The sequence below is a fragment of the Geotrypetes seraphini genome, chromosome 3 (assembly GCF_902459505.1).
Source record: "Geotrypetes seraphini chromosome 3, aGeoSer1.1, whole genome shotgun sequence".
Lineage (NCBI taxonomy): Eukaryota > Metazoa > Chordata > Amphibia > Gymnophiona > Dermophiidae > Geotrypetes > Geotrypetes seraphini.
In genome coordinates, this window is record NC_047086.1 from 269,288,404 (window position 1) to 269,306,901 (window position 18,498).

Genomic DNA, 18,498 nt, shown 5'->3' on the forward strand with positions numbered 1-18,498 from the left:
CTATAACAGCCTCTGGAAGAGCATTCCAGTTTTCCACCACTCTCTGGATGAAGAAGAACTTCTTTACGTTTGTACAGAATCTATCCCCTTTTAATTTTAGAGAGTGCCCTCTCGTTCTCTCTACCTAGAAGAGGGTGAACAACCTGTTTTTATCTACTAAGTCTATTCCCTTCATTATCTTGAATGTTTCGATCATATCCCCTCTGTCTCCTCTTTTCAAGGGAGAAGAGGCCCAGTTTCTCTAATCTCTCACTGTACGGCAACTCCTCCAGCCCCTTAACCATTTTAGTTGCTCTTCTCTGGACCCTTTCGAGTAGCACTGTCTTTCTTCATGTACGGCGACCAGTGCTGGACGCAGTATTCCAGGTGGTGGCATACCATGGCCCTGTACAGCGGCATGATAACCTTCTCTGAACTGTTTGTGATCCCCTTCTTAATCATTCCTAGCATTCTACTTGCCCATTTCGCCGCCACAGCACATTGTACAGACGGCTTCATTGACTTGTCTAGCAGTACGCCCAAGTCTCTTTCCTGGGGGTGTCTCTGAGTACTGCACCGGACATCCTGTATTCATGTATAAGAATTTTGTTACCAACATGCATCACCTTACAATTATCCACGTTAAACCTCATTTACCATGTTGCGGCCCATTTCTTGAGTGTGTTTATGTCAAGTTGCAAGTCTTCGCAATCCTTCTGTGTCTTCACTACTCTGGATAACTTTGTATCGTCTGCAAATTTAATCACCTCAGTCGAACCAATTTCCAGGTCGTTTATAAATATGTTGAAGAGCATGGGTCTAAGCACCTGCGGCACTCCACTCGTGACGCTTTTCCAGTCCGAGTATTGTCCATTTACCACCACTCTGTTTCCTATCCGCCAACCAGTTTTTAATCCACATGAGTATTTCACCCTTGGTTCCATGGCTCGCAATTTTTTGAAGTAGTCATTCATAGGGGACCTTGTCGAACACCTTCTGAAAATTCAGATATACAATGTCAACCAGGTCACCCTTGTCTATCGGCCTGTTTACTCCCTCGAAGAAGTGCAGTAAATTCGTCAAGCAAGATCATCCTTTGCTGAAGCCGTGCTGGCTAATCCTCATCAGATTGTGTCCGTCAAGGTAATCAATGATGCGGTCCTTTATCAGTTTATTTAGTTGGAGCAGTGCAGCAATAACCCCTTTAAGTTCCTTGATTACCTTCGGAGGGATGTTGTCTGGTCTCGGGGATTTGTCATTTTTAAGCCTATCAATCTGCTTGTATACCTCTTCTAGACTGACCGTCAATCCTGTCAGATTCCCTTCTTCGTTTCCGGTATATAGCCTGTCTGCTTCTGGTATGTTGTGTATATCTTGTTCAATAAATACGGACACAAAAAATGTGTTCATTTTGTCAGCGATGGCTTTGTCCTCCTTTAGTACTCCCTTTATTCCATGGTTATCCAACAGCCCCACCGCTTCCTTCACGGGTCGTTTCGCCTTGAAATATCAAAAGAACGGCTTGGAGGTTTTTTTTTGCTCCTTGGCTGTTTTTTCCTCTTACCGCCTTATGGCACCTGCTTTGATGTTATGTTTTTTCCAGTTTTCGTCCATTTTTTACCTTTTCCATTCCTTAAACAAAGTCTTCTTGTCTCTGATTGCTTCCTTCACCGCTACAGTGAGCCATGCCGGTTCCTTGTTCTTTTTCCTCTTGGATCCCTTGTTGAAACGCAGTATATATAGATTTTGTGCCTCGGTGACTGTGTCTTTAAAAAGGGACCATGCTTGCTCTAGCGTTTTTATAGTACTTATCTTCTTCTTAATCTTCTTCCCCACTATGAGTCTCATCCCTTCATAATTCCCTTTTCGGAAGTTCAGTGCCGTGGCCATCATTCTGGATCAATGTTTTGCCTCTGTGTCCAGGTTGAAGTGGATCATATTGTGATCACTGCTTCCCAGCATCCCTTCTACTTCTACACCTTGTGCCAGTTCTCGTAGTCCATTTAGAATTAAGTTAAGAATTGCATTTCCTTCCCTCTTGTGCCCCTTTCGATCCGTCAGGATTTTTATCGTGCCTTTGATCCGATGAGTCTTCCCCGCAATCTTCCTGCATGGTATCCTCTGGGTATACCGATTCCCGAACTATCGATTCTTGGTCGACTGTCGGCTTTCCCTTTCTTCCTAGTTTAAAAACTTCTCAATTTCTCGTTTGATGTTGCTTGCAAGTAGCCTCGTTCCGTCTCCGCTGAGGTAAAGTCCATCCTTCCTGTATAGCTTGCTCTTCCACCAGAACGTTGTCCAGTTGAGCACGAAGTGGAATCTTTCTTCCTCCTATCAGTGCCTCCATGCATTGACTGCTTGCAGCTCCGTCTGCCTCTTCTCATCGGCCCTGGGTACCGGCAAGATCTTCGAGAATACTACCCTTGACGTTCTAGTTTTCAGCTTCTTTCCTAGCATCCATAACTGGTCCTTCAGTGCTTCCCTGCTGTAGTTCTTGTTGCTTATGTTGTTTGTCCCCACATGGATCACCACCACTGTATCTCCCTCTTCCACGCTGTTGATCCTGTCGATGCGGCTCACTATATCTTCTACCTTGGCTCCTGGTAGGCAGTTCACCAGCCGATCCTTTCTTCCTCCCGCTATGTGGTTGTCGACTTGTCTCTACTGTATAAGACTCCTGCATTCATATACAAACTATTAATACCATATCACCCAAGCAGAACCTTAAGATCTATTGAACAAAATTTACTGACCATTCCATCACTGAAAATTATAAACACCAGACGGCAGTTTATATTTTCGGTAACCGCACTACAGACCTGGAACGCCCTTCCAATTTATTTACGAAATGAGCAAGATTTGGAAAAATTTAAAAGTAATTTAAAAACATTTCTTTTTAACGATGCTTTTAATACTTAATTCAATAATTTTTAAAGTCAGTAATTTTATTAGTTTATACCTTAGTGCTAAAATGTTTTCCCTATTGTGTTTTTCCTCTGTTTTGCTTTTCTTTAATCAAATGTATTTCAAAATCCTATCTTACCCTATCTAATGTAAATATGTATTAGCAATTTACCCAATGTAATTATTTATAGTCTGTACTGTTTGTTTCTTATTGACTATTTTTTAAAATGTTCATCGCTTAGAATTTGATTAAGCGATTAATCAAGAAAAATAATAAACTTGAAACTTGATGATGGAGTCCCCCATGATGATTGCTGTCCTCTATCTTCTCTTGTCTCTTTAGCCGCAGGTCTGTGTCCCTGGTGTATGTCCATCTCTCCAGCCGTAGGTCCTTGTCCTCTTTTCACTTTCATCTTCCCTCATCCTGGCGTTGGCTTGCACCAGATTCGTCTTCCTGTGGGTTTCCTCCACTGTTTCCAAGTCTCGCTGCTGTGTCACCTATTCTGTCCTTGTGGTTGTCCTCCAGGCGCTCCTCACTCACTGTAGATGTATCTTGGCAGTTACACTGTTGTTGGTGATTTTCCACAGCCTCCCTGTATGCCTCCTCGATGAACTTCTCTAACTCCCTGACTTCTTCCACAATGGTTTCCTCTGTCATGAAGTTTTCTGCCTCTGTCCACTGCTCAAAGTGATTCTAGTTCCAGTATTCTGCCCTCCAGGATTCTGACTTGCTTCTTCAGGCCCTCCAGATGTATGGTGGTTTGCCTTTTGATAAGGAAAAATTATGTTCTTACCTGTTAATTTTCTTTCCTTTAGATGCAGCAGATGGATCCAGAGACTATTGGGATAGCAGGTGGAGACAGAAATTGATTAACAGGTTGGCCCGCTGCCTGTAGCTTGAGTATTGCTCCTTGTCCAAGCATCCGGAACCAGAAATATGGTTAACATGTAAAAAACTTCTTTCCCATAATCAGTTTCAAAGGTAACAACATAGAATACAACTACCAACTAGAACAAATCTTGTAAAACCCACAAAACAGAAACTGAGAGCTGACAGACAGAAAGGGTGAGGCTCTGGATTCATCTGCGTCTAAAGGAAAGAAAATTAACAGGTAAGAACATAATTTTTCCTTCCTTACCAACAGTAGCAGATGAATCCAGAGACTAGTGGGATGTAGCAAAGCAATCCTCAATCTGGGTGAGAAGCGAACGCCGCCTCTGCAATAACCGAAGCACCAAAAGCAGTCTCTGCATGCGCTGCCACATCCAACCGGTAATGCATAGAAAAAATATTCCTAGAAGACCAAGTAGCCTCACGACAAATCTCCTCCAAGGAAAAACCTCTGGACTCAGACCAAGAAGTAGCCATCGCTCTAGTGGAATGAGCATGAAGTTTGTCCGGCAACTGCTTGCCTGACGTCAAATAAGTGTAACCAATGGTTTCCTTGACCCATCGAGCAATAGAAGCTTTGGACGCTGCCACACCTTTGTTGTAGCCTACGAATAACACAAAGAGGTGATCTGAATGTCGAAAGTTGTTAGTAACCTGGAGATAATGTAGAAGTATCCCACTTACTAGTGCTGCCTGATTCAGGAAAAAATATTTCAATTCGATTCAGCCTATTTAATCGATTTTTCAATTTGATTCGATTTTCCTGCACAATTGGGTGTTTTTAGTCAAACATCCTGGTGAGTTTATTTTATAGCCTTTTCACCCCCTTTGCCCTCTCCTACCCACACTGGTGCTGTGGTGTAAACAAATAAAAAATACTTTTTTCCTCTCTCTGTTAAATCCTAGCTCACGTTCACCAGCTCTGGCAAGATACAAATTTCAAATCGGACACATTGTAATCACAAATAGAAAATAAAATTATTTATTTTACCTTTTGTTGTCTGGTCATTTTTCAAATCATGTTGGTCCCAGGCTCTGCAACAAACATCTTCCTAAATCCCTATCCTGTTTTTAGATCCATTATTTCTTCTATCCCTCCCCCATCTCCCCTCTCCATGATCTCCCCCAAGTCCATCTTCACCATCCATCTTCCCCCTCCACCAAGTTCATTTCTCCCATCCATTTTCTCCCCATCTCTCCTCCAGTCCACCAACTCCCCCCAAGTCCATCTCCCTTTATTTTGACATTACAATGTGTTGCCGGTAGTGGTAGTTATTTAGCGATCCACTCCTACCACCACTCCTTGCATCTTCTCTCCACTGCTGCCCTGTTTCTGCTTGAGTGGCCAAATGGAGAGAAGACACCCGGAGTAGTGGCAGGGTAGTGAATTGCATTCACTACCGCCACTTTTCCCTGGCCAAGGAGGAGAGGAGAAATACTAACGCCCAGGAAGGAGAGAGCCTTGCTGCTGCCGATCTGCATGCAGAGACCCATTCAGGATTTCCCTCTGCCACTAGAGTCCTTGCTTCAATGCAACTTCCGGTTTTGCAAGGGGGCCAATGAATCGGTAAGTTCGATTTTCTTCAAAAGCAAATCGAATCGATTTACCCAAAGTAAATTGGTGACTCGATTTGAATCGCAAATCGGGCAGCACTACTAGGAAACGCAGTGAAGAGAATTGCTACCCCAGTCCTCCTCCCTGAAAGCTGGAATGAAGCAAGCCTGATTAAAATGAAAGGTTGGTACCACTTTAGGAAGAAACGATGGTACAGTCCTAATAGACACACCTGAATCTGAAATTCGCAAAATAGGATCTCTACATGATAACGCCTGCAACTCAGACACCCGCCGGGCTGAAGCCATTGCCACAAGAAAGACCGCTTTCAATGTCACATCCTTCAGAGTTGCCTTTGACAAAGGCTCAAATGGAGCCTTTTGTAACCTCCCCCCCAAGGACTACCTTAAGACTCCACTCCAGACCGGGCTTTTTAATAGGTGGACGAATATGTTGCACACCTTTGAGAAATCAAACTACATCAGGTTGTGACGCAAGGGAAGAATGAGCCACGCGGCCCCTATAACAAGCAATAGAGGCCACTTGAACTTTAAGGGAATTATATGCCAATCCCTTGGTTACTCCGTCCTAAAGAAAAGAAAGAATGTTAGAGAGAGAAGCCTGGAAGGGCGAAAGACCCTGAACAGTACACCAAGAATCGAAAATCCTCCAGATTCTAGCATACAAGGCAGAGGTAGATCTTTTTTTGCTTTAAGAAGAGTGGAAATAACCTGCTCCAAATATCTATGTCTCAGCCGCGACCTTTCAAGAGCCAGACCAAGAGCTTTCAAGTCCAAAGTGGTATGGATTTTCCATGTTGATTGGACCCTGGGTTAGTAAGTCCAGAGTCACCAGGAATATCAACCGTTCGCCCGTCGACAGACTTATCAGTCCACATACCATGGACAACGTAGCTACCAGGCTACCAGGATCACCGTGCCCTGAAAGTGAGCTATGCGATGTAACCCACAACCTATCATCGGCCAAGGAGGAAACACATAAAGGCGACAACTCGGAGGCCATGCAAGAGCCAACGCGTTTACCCCCTCTGACTTCCACTCCCTGCATCTGCTGAAGAATCGAGGAAGCTTTGCATTTTGAGATGAGGTCAAGAGGTCTATTTCTGGGAGACCCCACCTTTGCACAATGAGGTCGAACGCCTGATTGGAGAGTTCCCATTCTCTGGGATCTAGAAGATTTCTGCTGAGGAAGTCTACCTGAACATTTGCTTGACCCGCAATGTGAGCCACCAATAGTAGAGGAAGATGAATTTCCGCCCATTGAAGCAGAAGCATTGCTTCGTTTGCCAACTGAAGACTTCGGGTACCTCCCTGCCTGTTGATAGATGCCATTGCTGTGATAATGTCCGAAAATACCCTTTTCGGTCGGCCCTGAATTATGGCCTGAAATGCCTGAAGCGCTAGCCTGGTTGCTCTCAAATCTAGAAGATTGATGGACCACTGAGCCTTCTCCGGACTGAAGGACTGAAGGCAGTGAGCTCCCCATCCCAACAGACTGGCATCTGTGGTAACTAAAATCCAGTCCGGTGTTGCCAGCAGCATGCTTTTGAACAGATTGAGATCGCTGAGCCACCAATTCATGCTGAGCGATGCTTGAGGAGTCCATTGTAGATGACGATTGTAATCCTGGGATCACCGGGAGAGAAGAGACTGCTGGAACGGCCTCATGTGAAAGCACGCCCAAGGCACCACTTTCAGCGCTGCCACCATTGATCCTAGAACTTGCACATAATCCCACACTCTCGGTCTGGGCGACTGTAGAAGTAGGCGAACTTGAGACTGTAACTTCTTTCCCCGGTCTCTGGGTAGAAACATCTTCCCCACCTTTGGTCGAACAGCACCCCCAGATGTTCCAATGATTGGGACGGTGCAAGAGAGCTCTTTGGAAAGTTGATGATCCACCCTAAAGATTGAAGAAGGGCTATCACCCTTTCGGTTTTTGACAAACTTTCATTTCTGGAAGACGCCCGGATCAACCAATCGTCCAAGTAAGGATGTACTTGAATCCCTTCCTTGCGAACAAACGCCGCCACTACTACCATGACCTTTGAGAATATCTGTGGAGCCGTGGCTAGGCCAAATGGCATGGCTTGAAACTGATAGTGCTGGCCGAGGACAGCAAAGCAAAGATACCTCTGATGTGGTGGCCATATGGGAATGTGTAGATACGCTTCCTTGAGGTCGAGTGCTGTAAAGAATTCCCCCTGTTGAACTGCCGCTATGACCGACCTCACTGTTTCCATATGGAAATGCCTGTTATTTAGAAATTAATTGAATCTCTTGAGATCCAGAACTGGTTTAACCAACCCCCCTTTTTGGGCATTATGAAGTAAATGGAATATCTTCCCTGTCCCCTTTCTTCCGGAGGAACAGGAATTACAGCCCCAAGCTCCAAAAGAACTTGAAGGGTGATCTGTACTGATTCTCTCTTGCCTGCCCCTGTGCAAAGGGATACCAAGAAAGAAAAATTCTAATTTGTAACCTTCTCGAATAAAGTCCAATACCCACTGATTAGACATTATATTGGCCCACTCTGCCAGAAATTAAGACAGGCGACCCCCCTATGGTCACGATGGAGGGAGCCGACATCCCATCATTGGGAATTATGTAAGGCTGGGTAACGGCTGGTTGAGCAGTTTGGGGTTTTGAAGGACAAAAGGAATTCTTTTGTGGAAACCTAGGCCTAGAATTATAGGAAGAACTGTAAGAAGGTGTAAAGGATGGCTTTCCAGGCCTATATCTTTTAACATCCCTGAAGTGAGCTCTGGTAGACAAAGCCTTCAAAGGTGCTTTAGGCTTATCTTCCGGTAACCTCTGCATTTTGGTATCACCAAAATCTTTTACCAGTTTTTCTAAATCTTTTCCAAAGAACAAACGACCTTTAAAAGGAAGCTTCACATGTCTAAGCTTGGAAGCTGCATCTGCCGCCCAGTTACGGAGCTACAACGATCTTCGAGAAACAACCAAAAGAGACAATTGTTTTGCCAAATCGTGAATAATATCATAGAGAGCATCCGCCAAATATGCTAGACCCATTTCCATATCTGGAAAGTTGGATGGAACAAAAACCCCTGTCTCCATCATTTTATCTGCCATACATTGAGCCCACTGCAGACATGCCCGTGCAGCATAGGAACTGCACACAGCTGCTTGCAAGATAACTGCCGCTACTTCAAAAGGCAGCTTAAGTGAAGATTCAATCTTCCTATCCTGGATGTCTTTTAGCGCTATACCTCCCTCAATCGGCAATGTAGTCTTTTTGGTAACCGCAGACACCAAAGCGTCCACCCTCAGGTTCTTAAATTTGTCTAGCTCATCCTGAGCTACTGGATACAACTGCCGCATGGCCTTTGCTATTCGGAGACCTGCCTCTGGCATGTCCAGAGAATAGCCAGGTTTGCTCATAGATATGTAAAGAATGGCACATGACGCAAAAGGTTCAAAAACATTTATTGCGTGTATTAATTTCCATAACAAGTATCATATTAATTTCCATAACAAGTATCAAAAGATTATTTGCGTCATCTGGGAGATCTTTATAGATGCCAAACACTGGCATTTCTGGCAAAAATCTCAATCTGATAATTCGTTGCTCACCAATATATATTTTCTGTCCACTCTGACATCATTCCTTATTAACCAATCACCTAACAGAGGCTATCCTTAGATTTGAACAAAGAACATTTCCTTTTCATATGAACAAGTTTTTCAAACTCAAAGACAAAGTTTTTTAAAAAATCATATTTTTGTTTACATTAATGTCCAAATATGCACAAACTCATTATTACATATCCAATAATCTTTTTCTCTTCAGCGTCTGCTGAAAAGTTCATGTCCCTGTCAGCACCAGAGAAAGGAGGAGGGGCTATTCCCCCCTGCTCTAAGTCTCTCAAAGACTGGTACAGTGTTTCTGATTATAACTATTTCCAGATGTTGTTCTCAGATTTCTCCTTAAAGTTTCTTGCATCTTATATATATTTATATAAAACATTTAAATGGAAGTACAAATCATTTTCTCACATCTCATTCAAGGCATCCATCATTCATTCGGAGCCCCATTCACACACAACATGGTATATTGCATTCATATTTAATACAAGAAGGCTTTCTCTGTTATAACCCATTTTGGGATACATTATCTAATATGCTCCTAACCAGCTCAAGCACATCTGTTATCAATTAGCCCATGAGGCTCAAGGCAGGAAACTGAACAAAGACACAGGAAGGACAAAGACAGACAGAGAACCAAGATGGAGTTCTTAATCCCTCTAGAAGTATGTTACGCATTACCTGATTTCCTCTATGATCTGGCTTAATAGCAAAGTACATAAAGAGAATATTATTATGCTTTTCCTTAATATTATTCTGTAGTGTGTTTTTCTGGCCTTGGCTACATCCTTATTCAGATTTTCATGCGCCCACTTTTCCGTACGTTTCTATTGGGTGTGGCCTTAACTAACACATATGTTTGTATTTAACTAGAATTACCCAGAACCATACAAAAAGCAGGCATTTTTGTAGAAAATACTCCTCAAAATACTGCACCATCATGTCCTGCACACTATCCATTCCATTAACATACCATAGCGCCCCCTAGAGTATCACCTCAGTCCCAAGGAGCTGAAATAAGTTTTTGCATTGCTTCGTGGACCGGAAACGTTTTAGGAGGTTTTTTTTGTGCCCGCCATAAGAGGATTAGCTGATCCTGTTGCTTGCCGATCAAGTTGAGAGATATTTAGACCTTGCAACGCCTTAGAGATAAAAGATAGCAATTCTTCCTAATGAAAAAGATGGAGTGCTGTAGGATCATCCACCTCCCTAGCTAGCGCATCCTCTGACTCCAAATCTGCCACTTCTCCCTCTTCCAGAGATTCTGGAAGAGGAAGAGATAAGATGGAGTCTGATGGAGGGTCACCTCCGTCCATGGGTGCCACTCTGTACCTTTTTGCTGCCTGAGACTCCAGAGAAGGTCTACTGCCTGGAGCAAGGATAAATTGCCCAAATTACACTCCCCTTGCAGTGCAGGCTGAGAGCTGTGCATTAAAAAAGCTTTATGCATGAGCATAACAAATTCCAGGGAAAATGCTACCATATTAGTTCTTGCCTGCATTGGATGAATATTCTCCTGCCCAGAAACCACCACTGAAAACGAAGCAGAAAAACAGCTCATCAGTCGCCGACGTGCACTCAGATGGAATGAAAACAGCTGCAAGTGCAGGAGAAGCAGGGCTAACTTCAACTGTGTGGGAAAGAACAGACACCTCAGGTGCGACATTAATTTATTTTCCCGCGGCATCTGAACAACCTGCAGAACAGAGGCCCAATGGTGTTTGCCGCTTCCCACAGTGGGAACATCTTTTAACTGCCTCCGCCGCCATTTCTCTCACTGTAACCCACTGAGCAACCCGAAGCTGGCAGACAAATAGCACAACCGTCAAAAAGAACTCAATTCTTACTGAGCAACAAACTGGCAATTCACTAACAAAACGGCAGGCAGAATAATCGGAGACAAAGTTTGACAGAAATTTCTCTCACCCGCTTCACAAGTTGTTAAGGCTGGTAGTTGCTGACTGCAGACTGACAGGAAAATACAGTCCAGCTACAAGAATTTGTTCTCTCTTTTTTCTTTTTTAAGGGAAGAAGAAAATTGAGAGAATGAAGAATATCCCTCAATCCAACGGAGGAAAGGGTAAAACAGGGACCTGGGGTGGCCCAGGTGTGACTTCCAAATCTGGCACCACTCAGCCAGTCACCCCTGTCTACCTGAAGAGAAATTCTCAACAGAAGAAAATGGAATTTTCCAGGCACATCCAGAATTCAGGAGCTAGTTGAATAGCGACCATCAAGTTTCAAGTTTAATAGATTTTTACGCAATGTCATATATTTCAATGCGTATAACATGTATCCATTATATAAAAGAAAACAGGGTGAACAAAATAAAATAAAATAAGACAATACATACATATAATTTTTGTTCTATTGCAAACTGATACAAATTGGTACAAATGGATGATGGAGGGACTACAATTTATAAAAAAAAGGGGAACATTTGAGGTAAGAACACAAAGGATGGGATCACTTGAGGAAGGTATAAAATGAATAAGATGAAGATATTTTAATAGTTTGTATAGATTTAGTTTTATTGAACAGATAGGGAGATAGAGAATACTGAAGCTACAGGGAGCATGCCAACCAATAGGACCACCTGAGCGTGCCAATCAATAGGACCACCTGTTAATCAGTTTCTCTATCTCCACCTGCTGGTAGATGTGTGCTATCCCACTAGTCTCTAGATTCATCTGCTGCTGTTGCTAAGGAATAACCCAGGTGATAACGTTTTTTTTCCACCCTTACTTCCCTGTGCACAAGAAAGAGCTGTTCAACAAGTTTATTTGCCCTCAGAGATGCCACCAGAAGATCAACATATCATATCTACTGGCTTTATGCACCTAATCGTCATAGGGTCAAAACATTTAGTGTGTGTCTTTTTTGTTTATTTTTTAGTTATTTTAACCTTAAAACCATAAATATTTTAAAGAAGTTTTTGAATATTAGAATACTTAGCTGGCTGGTGGTAGATGACTAGTAAGGGATTAATGAGCCAACATGTTTCACCCTTCGGGGGGGTTTCCTCAGGGCTACTATCCCTACAGTAAGACAATAAAAATCTTATTTCAGTAGGAGAAACACTAAGTATAAACATAATAAACCACAAGCACACAATAAATAATACCCATGCTTGCCTACCTTATTTCTGCCAATAGTTCACGACTATCGTGAACTATTGGCAGAAATAAGGTAGGCAAGCATGGGTATTATTTATTGTGTGCTTGTGGTTTATTATGTTTATACTTAGTGTTTCTCCTACTGAAATAAGATTTTTATTGTCTTACTGTAGGGATAGTAGCCCTGAGGAAACCCCCCCGAAGGGTGAAACATGTTGGCTCATTAATCCCTTACTAGTCATCTACCACCAGCCAGCTAAGTATTCTAATATTCAAAAACTTCTTTAAAATATTTATGGTTTTAAGGTTAAAATAACTAAAAACTAAAAAATAAACAAAAAAGACACACACTAAATGTTTTGACCCTATGACGATTAGGTGCATAAAGCCAGTAGATATGATATGTTGATCTTCTGGTGGCATCTCTGAGGGCAAATAAACTTGTTGAACAGCTCTTTCTTGTGCACAGGGAAGTAAGGGTGGAAAAAAAACGTTATCACCTGGGTTATTCTTGATTGATACCTGATCCTTGTGAAGAAATTTCATTGTATTAGACACGGCCAGATACAACAGTTGCTAAGGAATAGGCATTTTCTTACTGCTGACTTTGGATGGATAGCACCAAACGTCCAAATCGAACTTAGACATATGTTTTGAAAATGCCCCTTTTGGCATCCAAAGATACCATGTGCCAACTTATGCTTAGAGGGGGTAGGCCAGAAAGCATCTTCAGATATAGAAAGTAGTGCTGCCCGATTCAGGAAAAAAAATTTCGATTCGATTCGATTCGATTCAGCGTACTGAATCGATTTTTCAATTCGATTCAATTTTCCTGCCCAATTGGGTGTTTTTTATAAAACATCCTGGTGGGTTTATTTTATAACCTCTTCACCCTTTTTATAGCCTCTTCATCCCCTTTGCCTTCTCCTAACCACACTGGCACTTTGGTATAAACAAACAAAAAAGACTTTTCCTCTCTCTGTTAAATTCTAGCTCACATTTGCGGCCTAACACCAGCTCTGGCAGGATACACGTTTCAAATCTGACATATTGTAATCACAAAACAGAAAATAAAATGATTTTTTCTATCTTTTGTTGTCTGGTCCTTATTCAAATCTTGTTGGTCCCAGGCTCTGGTTGTCTTCTGATAACTTGCTTGCCAGGGTCTCCTTCTTTCTCCGTTCTAACCATCCATCTGCCATCTCTGTCCTCCCCTTCTTTTTCCCTTCCCTCCTCCGGATGTCTGGCATCTTTCCTTTTTTTGTCTCCATTCACAGATCCACCTTTTCTCAACTACCCTTTCATCCAGCATCTCTCCCTCCTTCCCTTCCACCCCAGGGTCCACCATCTCTCCCTTTCTTTTCCCAACTACCCTCCTATCCAGTATCTCTATTACCCCTCCACACCATCCCTTGTGTCCAACTTCTCTCCCTTTCTGTTCCTTCCCTCCCTAAATCCCATTACCCATCATCTCTCTCCCTCTCCTCTATTTTTAGACCCATTATTTCTTTCCCACCCCCCAAGTCCAGCATATGCACATCTCTTTGAACCCCCTTCCCTCCCTCCGTGTATTTCTACACCAGGGCCCATTCCCCTGAAGGTCTGTCTACCCCCTGAAGGCTTGCCTGCCCCCCCTGAAGGCCTGCACCCAAGGCTTGCCTATCCCCCCTGAAGGCCTGCACCCCACCCCTGAAGGCCTGCACCCACGGCCTGCCTGTCCCCTCTGAAGGCCTGCATCCAAGACCTGCCTGTCCCCACAGAAAGCCTGCCTGTCTTCCCCCTGAAGGCTTGCATCAAAGACCTGCCTGTCCCCCCTGAAGGCCTGCCTGTCCCCCCCTGAAGGCCTGCATCCAAGGCCTGCCTGTCCCCCTTGAAGGCCTGCTTCCAAGGCCTGCCTGTCCCCACTGAAGGCTTGTACAGCCCCCTCCCCCCCTCAGAAGGCTTGCACCCCTCTCCCCCCGGAAGGCCTCCGTGTTCCCCCTGGCCTCAGTTTACCTCATTTCATCAGCCTGCATAAGATCGCTAGTGTTAGTGATCTTTGCAAGCTGCCATCGGGTCTTTGAGCTGCCTTCTCTGCCTCGGTCCCGCCCCTCCTCTGACATCAGAGGAGGGGCGGGACTGAGGCAGAGAAGGCAGCTCGAAGACCCGATGGCAGCTTGCAAAGATCGCTAACACTAGCAATCTTATGCAGGTTGAAGAACTGAGGTAAATTGATGCCGGGAGGCCACGGGAGAAGCCGGACAGAAGCACTGACGCTCCCACTCACCCTCTAAAGCAGGAGCGGCAGCGGCCGGCCAGCAAGAGGCAGCACTGCCGATCCTGCTTTAGGGGGCAAGGGGGGAGGGTCAGTGTCGAATCGGGAGGCCGATTTTTTTTGTTTTTGAATCGATTTGAACCGATTCACCTAAAATGAATCGGTGAATCGATTCGAATCGTGAATCGGGCAGCACTAGTAGAAAGGGTGTAAATAGGCAAGAACACTTCCACCCTTATCTGAAGAAAAAACAAACAAACAAGGTTCTGAAGCAAAATAGGTATAACAGATTGCTTAGAAGATTTCTTTTGCAGGGGTATAATTTATAACAAAACTTTACTGGAAATAAATGGGTTTAACAAAAAAAAGCAGGAATAACAAGGCAATAAAGCATTTATGCAAGGGAAAGAACCAGTATATAAACATAAAAATAAATAGTACTTCCTTTTAAATAATAAATATTAACTATAAGACCCTGGATTTCAGTCAGTTAGCTGTCAGATTGCTCTGCCTGACAAAGAATGCATTCATTATGTTCAGTTCAATAATGATATAACCTGGTATTGGGACCCAGTTGGAATTCTTATTGCTTTCGGACAGGATTCCAAATAGAAAATATAATAATTTAGAAGGAGAAAATAGAGTGGTGCACCCCTCTCTTCTCCAAAGAGTTTTATGACATTTTTTCCCTTTCTTCCACTGTCTTTGAGAGGCACATTAGTTAAAGTATCCAGTGGTTATGGGGCTTATAATCGAAACAGAAATACGTTTAAAAACCTGTCCAAATCGGCAGTGGGACGATTTTAGAGACAGGTTGTCATCGAAACGGGTTTTTAGATATATCCAGAGACTTTTTAGGCCTCTGAATCCTGCTGTGCGCCCAGAACTGAAAGGGGCATTTTTTGAAGGAGTGGTTAGGGCGGGATGTGGGCCAACCTAGACTTAGTCATTTTAACCTTCACCTCCTTACTAAGCAAAATCACAGGAACTAAAATTTAAAAGAAGTAGCCAAGGAACTCACTGGAATTTTACTCAAAAAAGGAGAAACAGAGTTACACTTTAAAAATTTCCTTTTCACATATATTTTTTAGTAACCGGATAAAATCTAAATGAAATAATTTGGACTTTAGTTTTGAATCAGTAGAATAATTTAATGAACATATGCTGTAGACCAGTGGTGTCAAACTCAATCACATAAGGGGCCGAAATCTAAAACACAGGCTAAGTCGCGGGCCAAATTTTTTATTAAGATACTTAGTCTTAGTAGAAATATGGATCCTTCCTTACCTTAAGACACCATTCCAGCGATTCACCTGGTTTTTACCTCATAGATGTTACCATACTTAATCCAAAGTTTATTCAAACAATCATTCTAGGCCTGGGCAGCGGGATGCTTTGTTGTTTGGGGAGGCCCCCCGAAAGCTCCGCCCCAAACCCTGCACCCATAATAGTACTAATTGTAATACCATATTTTCCATTCATTTTTCATATATACACACAATTTAATCTTATTAACAACACATAATGATTAACCACAAAATTAAATTACATAAAGCACACTTTATGCTTCTCAACACGCATTCCTACCAGAACACCTGGTCTTAGTCACATGCTGCAGAAAGAAAACTTCCGGGGCAGAACGACGGTGAGAGGCTGGCTTTGTTACACTGTCAGCTGCCTGAAGATTTTAAATTTGAGCGGCAGGGAGGTGGTGGGGGGGGTGGGGGTTGGGACTCAAGGAAGTTCCTGGAGAGGGCTTCACTTCAGCGTAGTGTCAGGCTCATAGTCACTGTGGACCACATAAAATGGCCAGGCGGGCTGGATTCAGCCCGTGGGCCTTGTGTTTGACACATGTGCTGTAGACAATAGTACTTCTATGAATATGTATTCAAAATTTACAATATAATGTAAGCCTCACAATTAGCACAATTTCAGCTCTTTTGAATAGAACTCTTCAAGCACAGATGACTGCAGGCAAGTCATATATCAGATAAGTTATTTCTCCTTCATTTTTGTTAATATATACTGTTTCAATACTGTCTATCTAATGTCTCTAAGAACTGATTCTTGTGTGTAATTTTTCTTATAGGTTCTCCTCTTCTTCTTGCTTGCGTGTGCTAGCGTTTGATTGAAGTTCCAGATGATAGCTACTACTCTGACTTGTAATAAATCATTAAGGGAAAACCCTAACTATCCTCCAAAATTCCAACTTAAGATAATCCTTATAAACTGGTTTATCTTAAACTAGTTATATAACAAAAATGGATAATTGAAATAACCCTAAGCTTAACCTCCTACACTTTGTTAATAAACTCAATTATTTCATTGAAATAATATTAAATGGTTCAAGGCAGCAATTGCCAGGCTCTTTCTATTTTTTTATATATGTCCCTAAACATCTGTCTTGCTGAAGTCAAATAAAACCTTTTTTTTCACACACACACAGCTTTGGGCCATTAACCACCATGGACCCAATCAATTAATTATTATCACAGACACTCTGAACAGGGTCTTACACTCAATCAATGATCACAGGCCCTGTTGAGCAAGGGACATCGACGCCTCAGTGAAAGCTTAGGTTTGAAAATAATAACACATGCAAAATGACACCAGCGCAAGGTTTTCAAAATTATAATTAAGATTTATTGAGTTATTGTTTCTATTTTTCCATTATGAGATCAAAAGAATCAAGCATAATTGCTTAACAGTTGTGCTAATGGGAGATCGTTATAGTTGCCAAATGCTGGCCTTCTCATAACGAGCTCATCTTAATACCTCCGGTCATTCTGTTATATACTTTTGGCTTATTGTGACATCATCAGTATAACAACCAATAAAGTAATATGGGTGGTCTTAAAAGTTGGACAAGGAAAAATTCCTCCATGTTTCAAAGTTAAACCGTTTTAGAGAATTACTTTTGATTTCTGAATTAACATTATAACATATTCAAGAGAATCTACAATTATTAACAGGGTGCTGAAAAGTTCTTAGCTTGCTTGTCAGCTAAATTTTATCCACACACAATGTCAAACTCTCCCTAAATTGACAGGTTCACATTGCATAGTCTTAGCCTACAGGAGGAGGAGGAAGGGCTGGTCTCCCCCTCTCCTCCTAAGCTGACAGTCTCACACACAAAGAGCAGGAGTCTCTGACTTAATTACTTCCAGATGTTGCTTTAGGATTTCTTTAGGTTGCAAAGATATATAAATATGTTTTTTCAAAACTCAGTCCTTTGTTCAAATACACAGTCATACACACAATCCAGCACTTGCTTGGGCCCAAGCATTCCATACATACATAATTTTCATTCAAAACTATATCTAATTCAGTTTGGGACACGTTATCTTTCTTTACCAGTCTAAAGCAAGCACATGTGGTATTAATTTAACACAACGATGCTGAGAACAAAGACCTGGACACATAACATGGATTCCTCAAAATGAGCAGACACAGCAAAGACAGAGAACTCAAAATGGATTCCCTTGGTTTCCTTTCTGATCTGACCCAACAGCAAAATACATAAAAAAAACACCATTATTTCCCTTATATTAATCCACAGTGTGTTTTTCTGGCTTTAGTTACATATTATTCAGATTTTTATTCACCCGTTTTTCGTACGCTTCTATTTGGGCGTGGCCCTAACTAACACATATACTTGTATCTAACTAGAATTACCCAGAATCATATGAAAAACAGGCGCTTTTGTAGAAAAACTCCACAAAAATACTGCACTTATCATGTTCTGTCATCCATTCCATTACCGTCCCATAAACATCACCCCCTGCTGGCCACGAGCCACTACTCCTCACTGTGTACAGAATTTAGTCAAAAAACAGTGGAACCTTGGTTTGCGAGCATAATTTGTTCCAGAAGTATGCTCGTAAACCAAAGTGCTCGTATATCAAAGCAACTTTCCCCATAGCAGTTAGTAGAAACACGGGTGATTCGTTACACATCTCAAAAAGACTTCCCCCCCCGAGGCCACTGGCGCATTTCCACTCTATCCCACCACAATCCAAAAAGACCCCCTACCCCCGATACCACTGGTGCACTCCCACTCCACCCCCAGGAACCAACTTCACCCCACCCACCCCCGAGAACCAGCATCGCCCCCCCCTCGCCCGTCCGCCCACCCAAACCCTTACCATGATCGGGCACTGGCATGCAGC

The 18,498-nt window shown here is 42.7% G+C and overlaps 1 protein-coding gene across 7 annotated transcripts in view; it reads left to right on the plus strand.

Moving 5' to 3' along the window:
* The window catches only part of SLC35F3 (solute carrier family 35 member F3), a 391,027-nt gene that overhangs the window by 161,775 nt on the left and 210,754 nt on the right, over positions 1-18,498 (plus strand). The window contains exon 6 of one of the 7 annotated variants that reach the window (XM_033938618.1): positions 16,419-16,604. The exons of the other annotated variants lie outside the window; for them this stretch is intronic. Within the exon in view, the coding sequence (XP_033794509.1) occupies positions 16,419-16,450 (32 nt within the window). The 3' untranslated portion in view covers positions 16,451-16,604. Of the gene's footprint in view, positions 1-16,418; positions 16,605-18,498 lie in introns of those variants that run through there. 7 annotated transcript variants of the gene reach the window in all.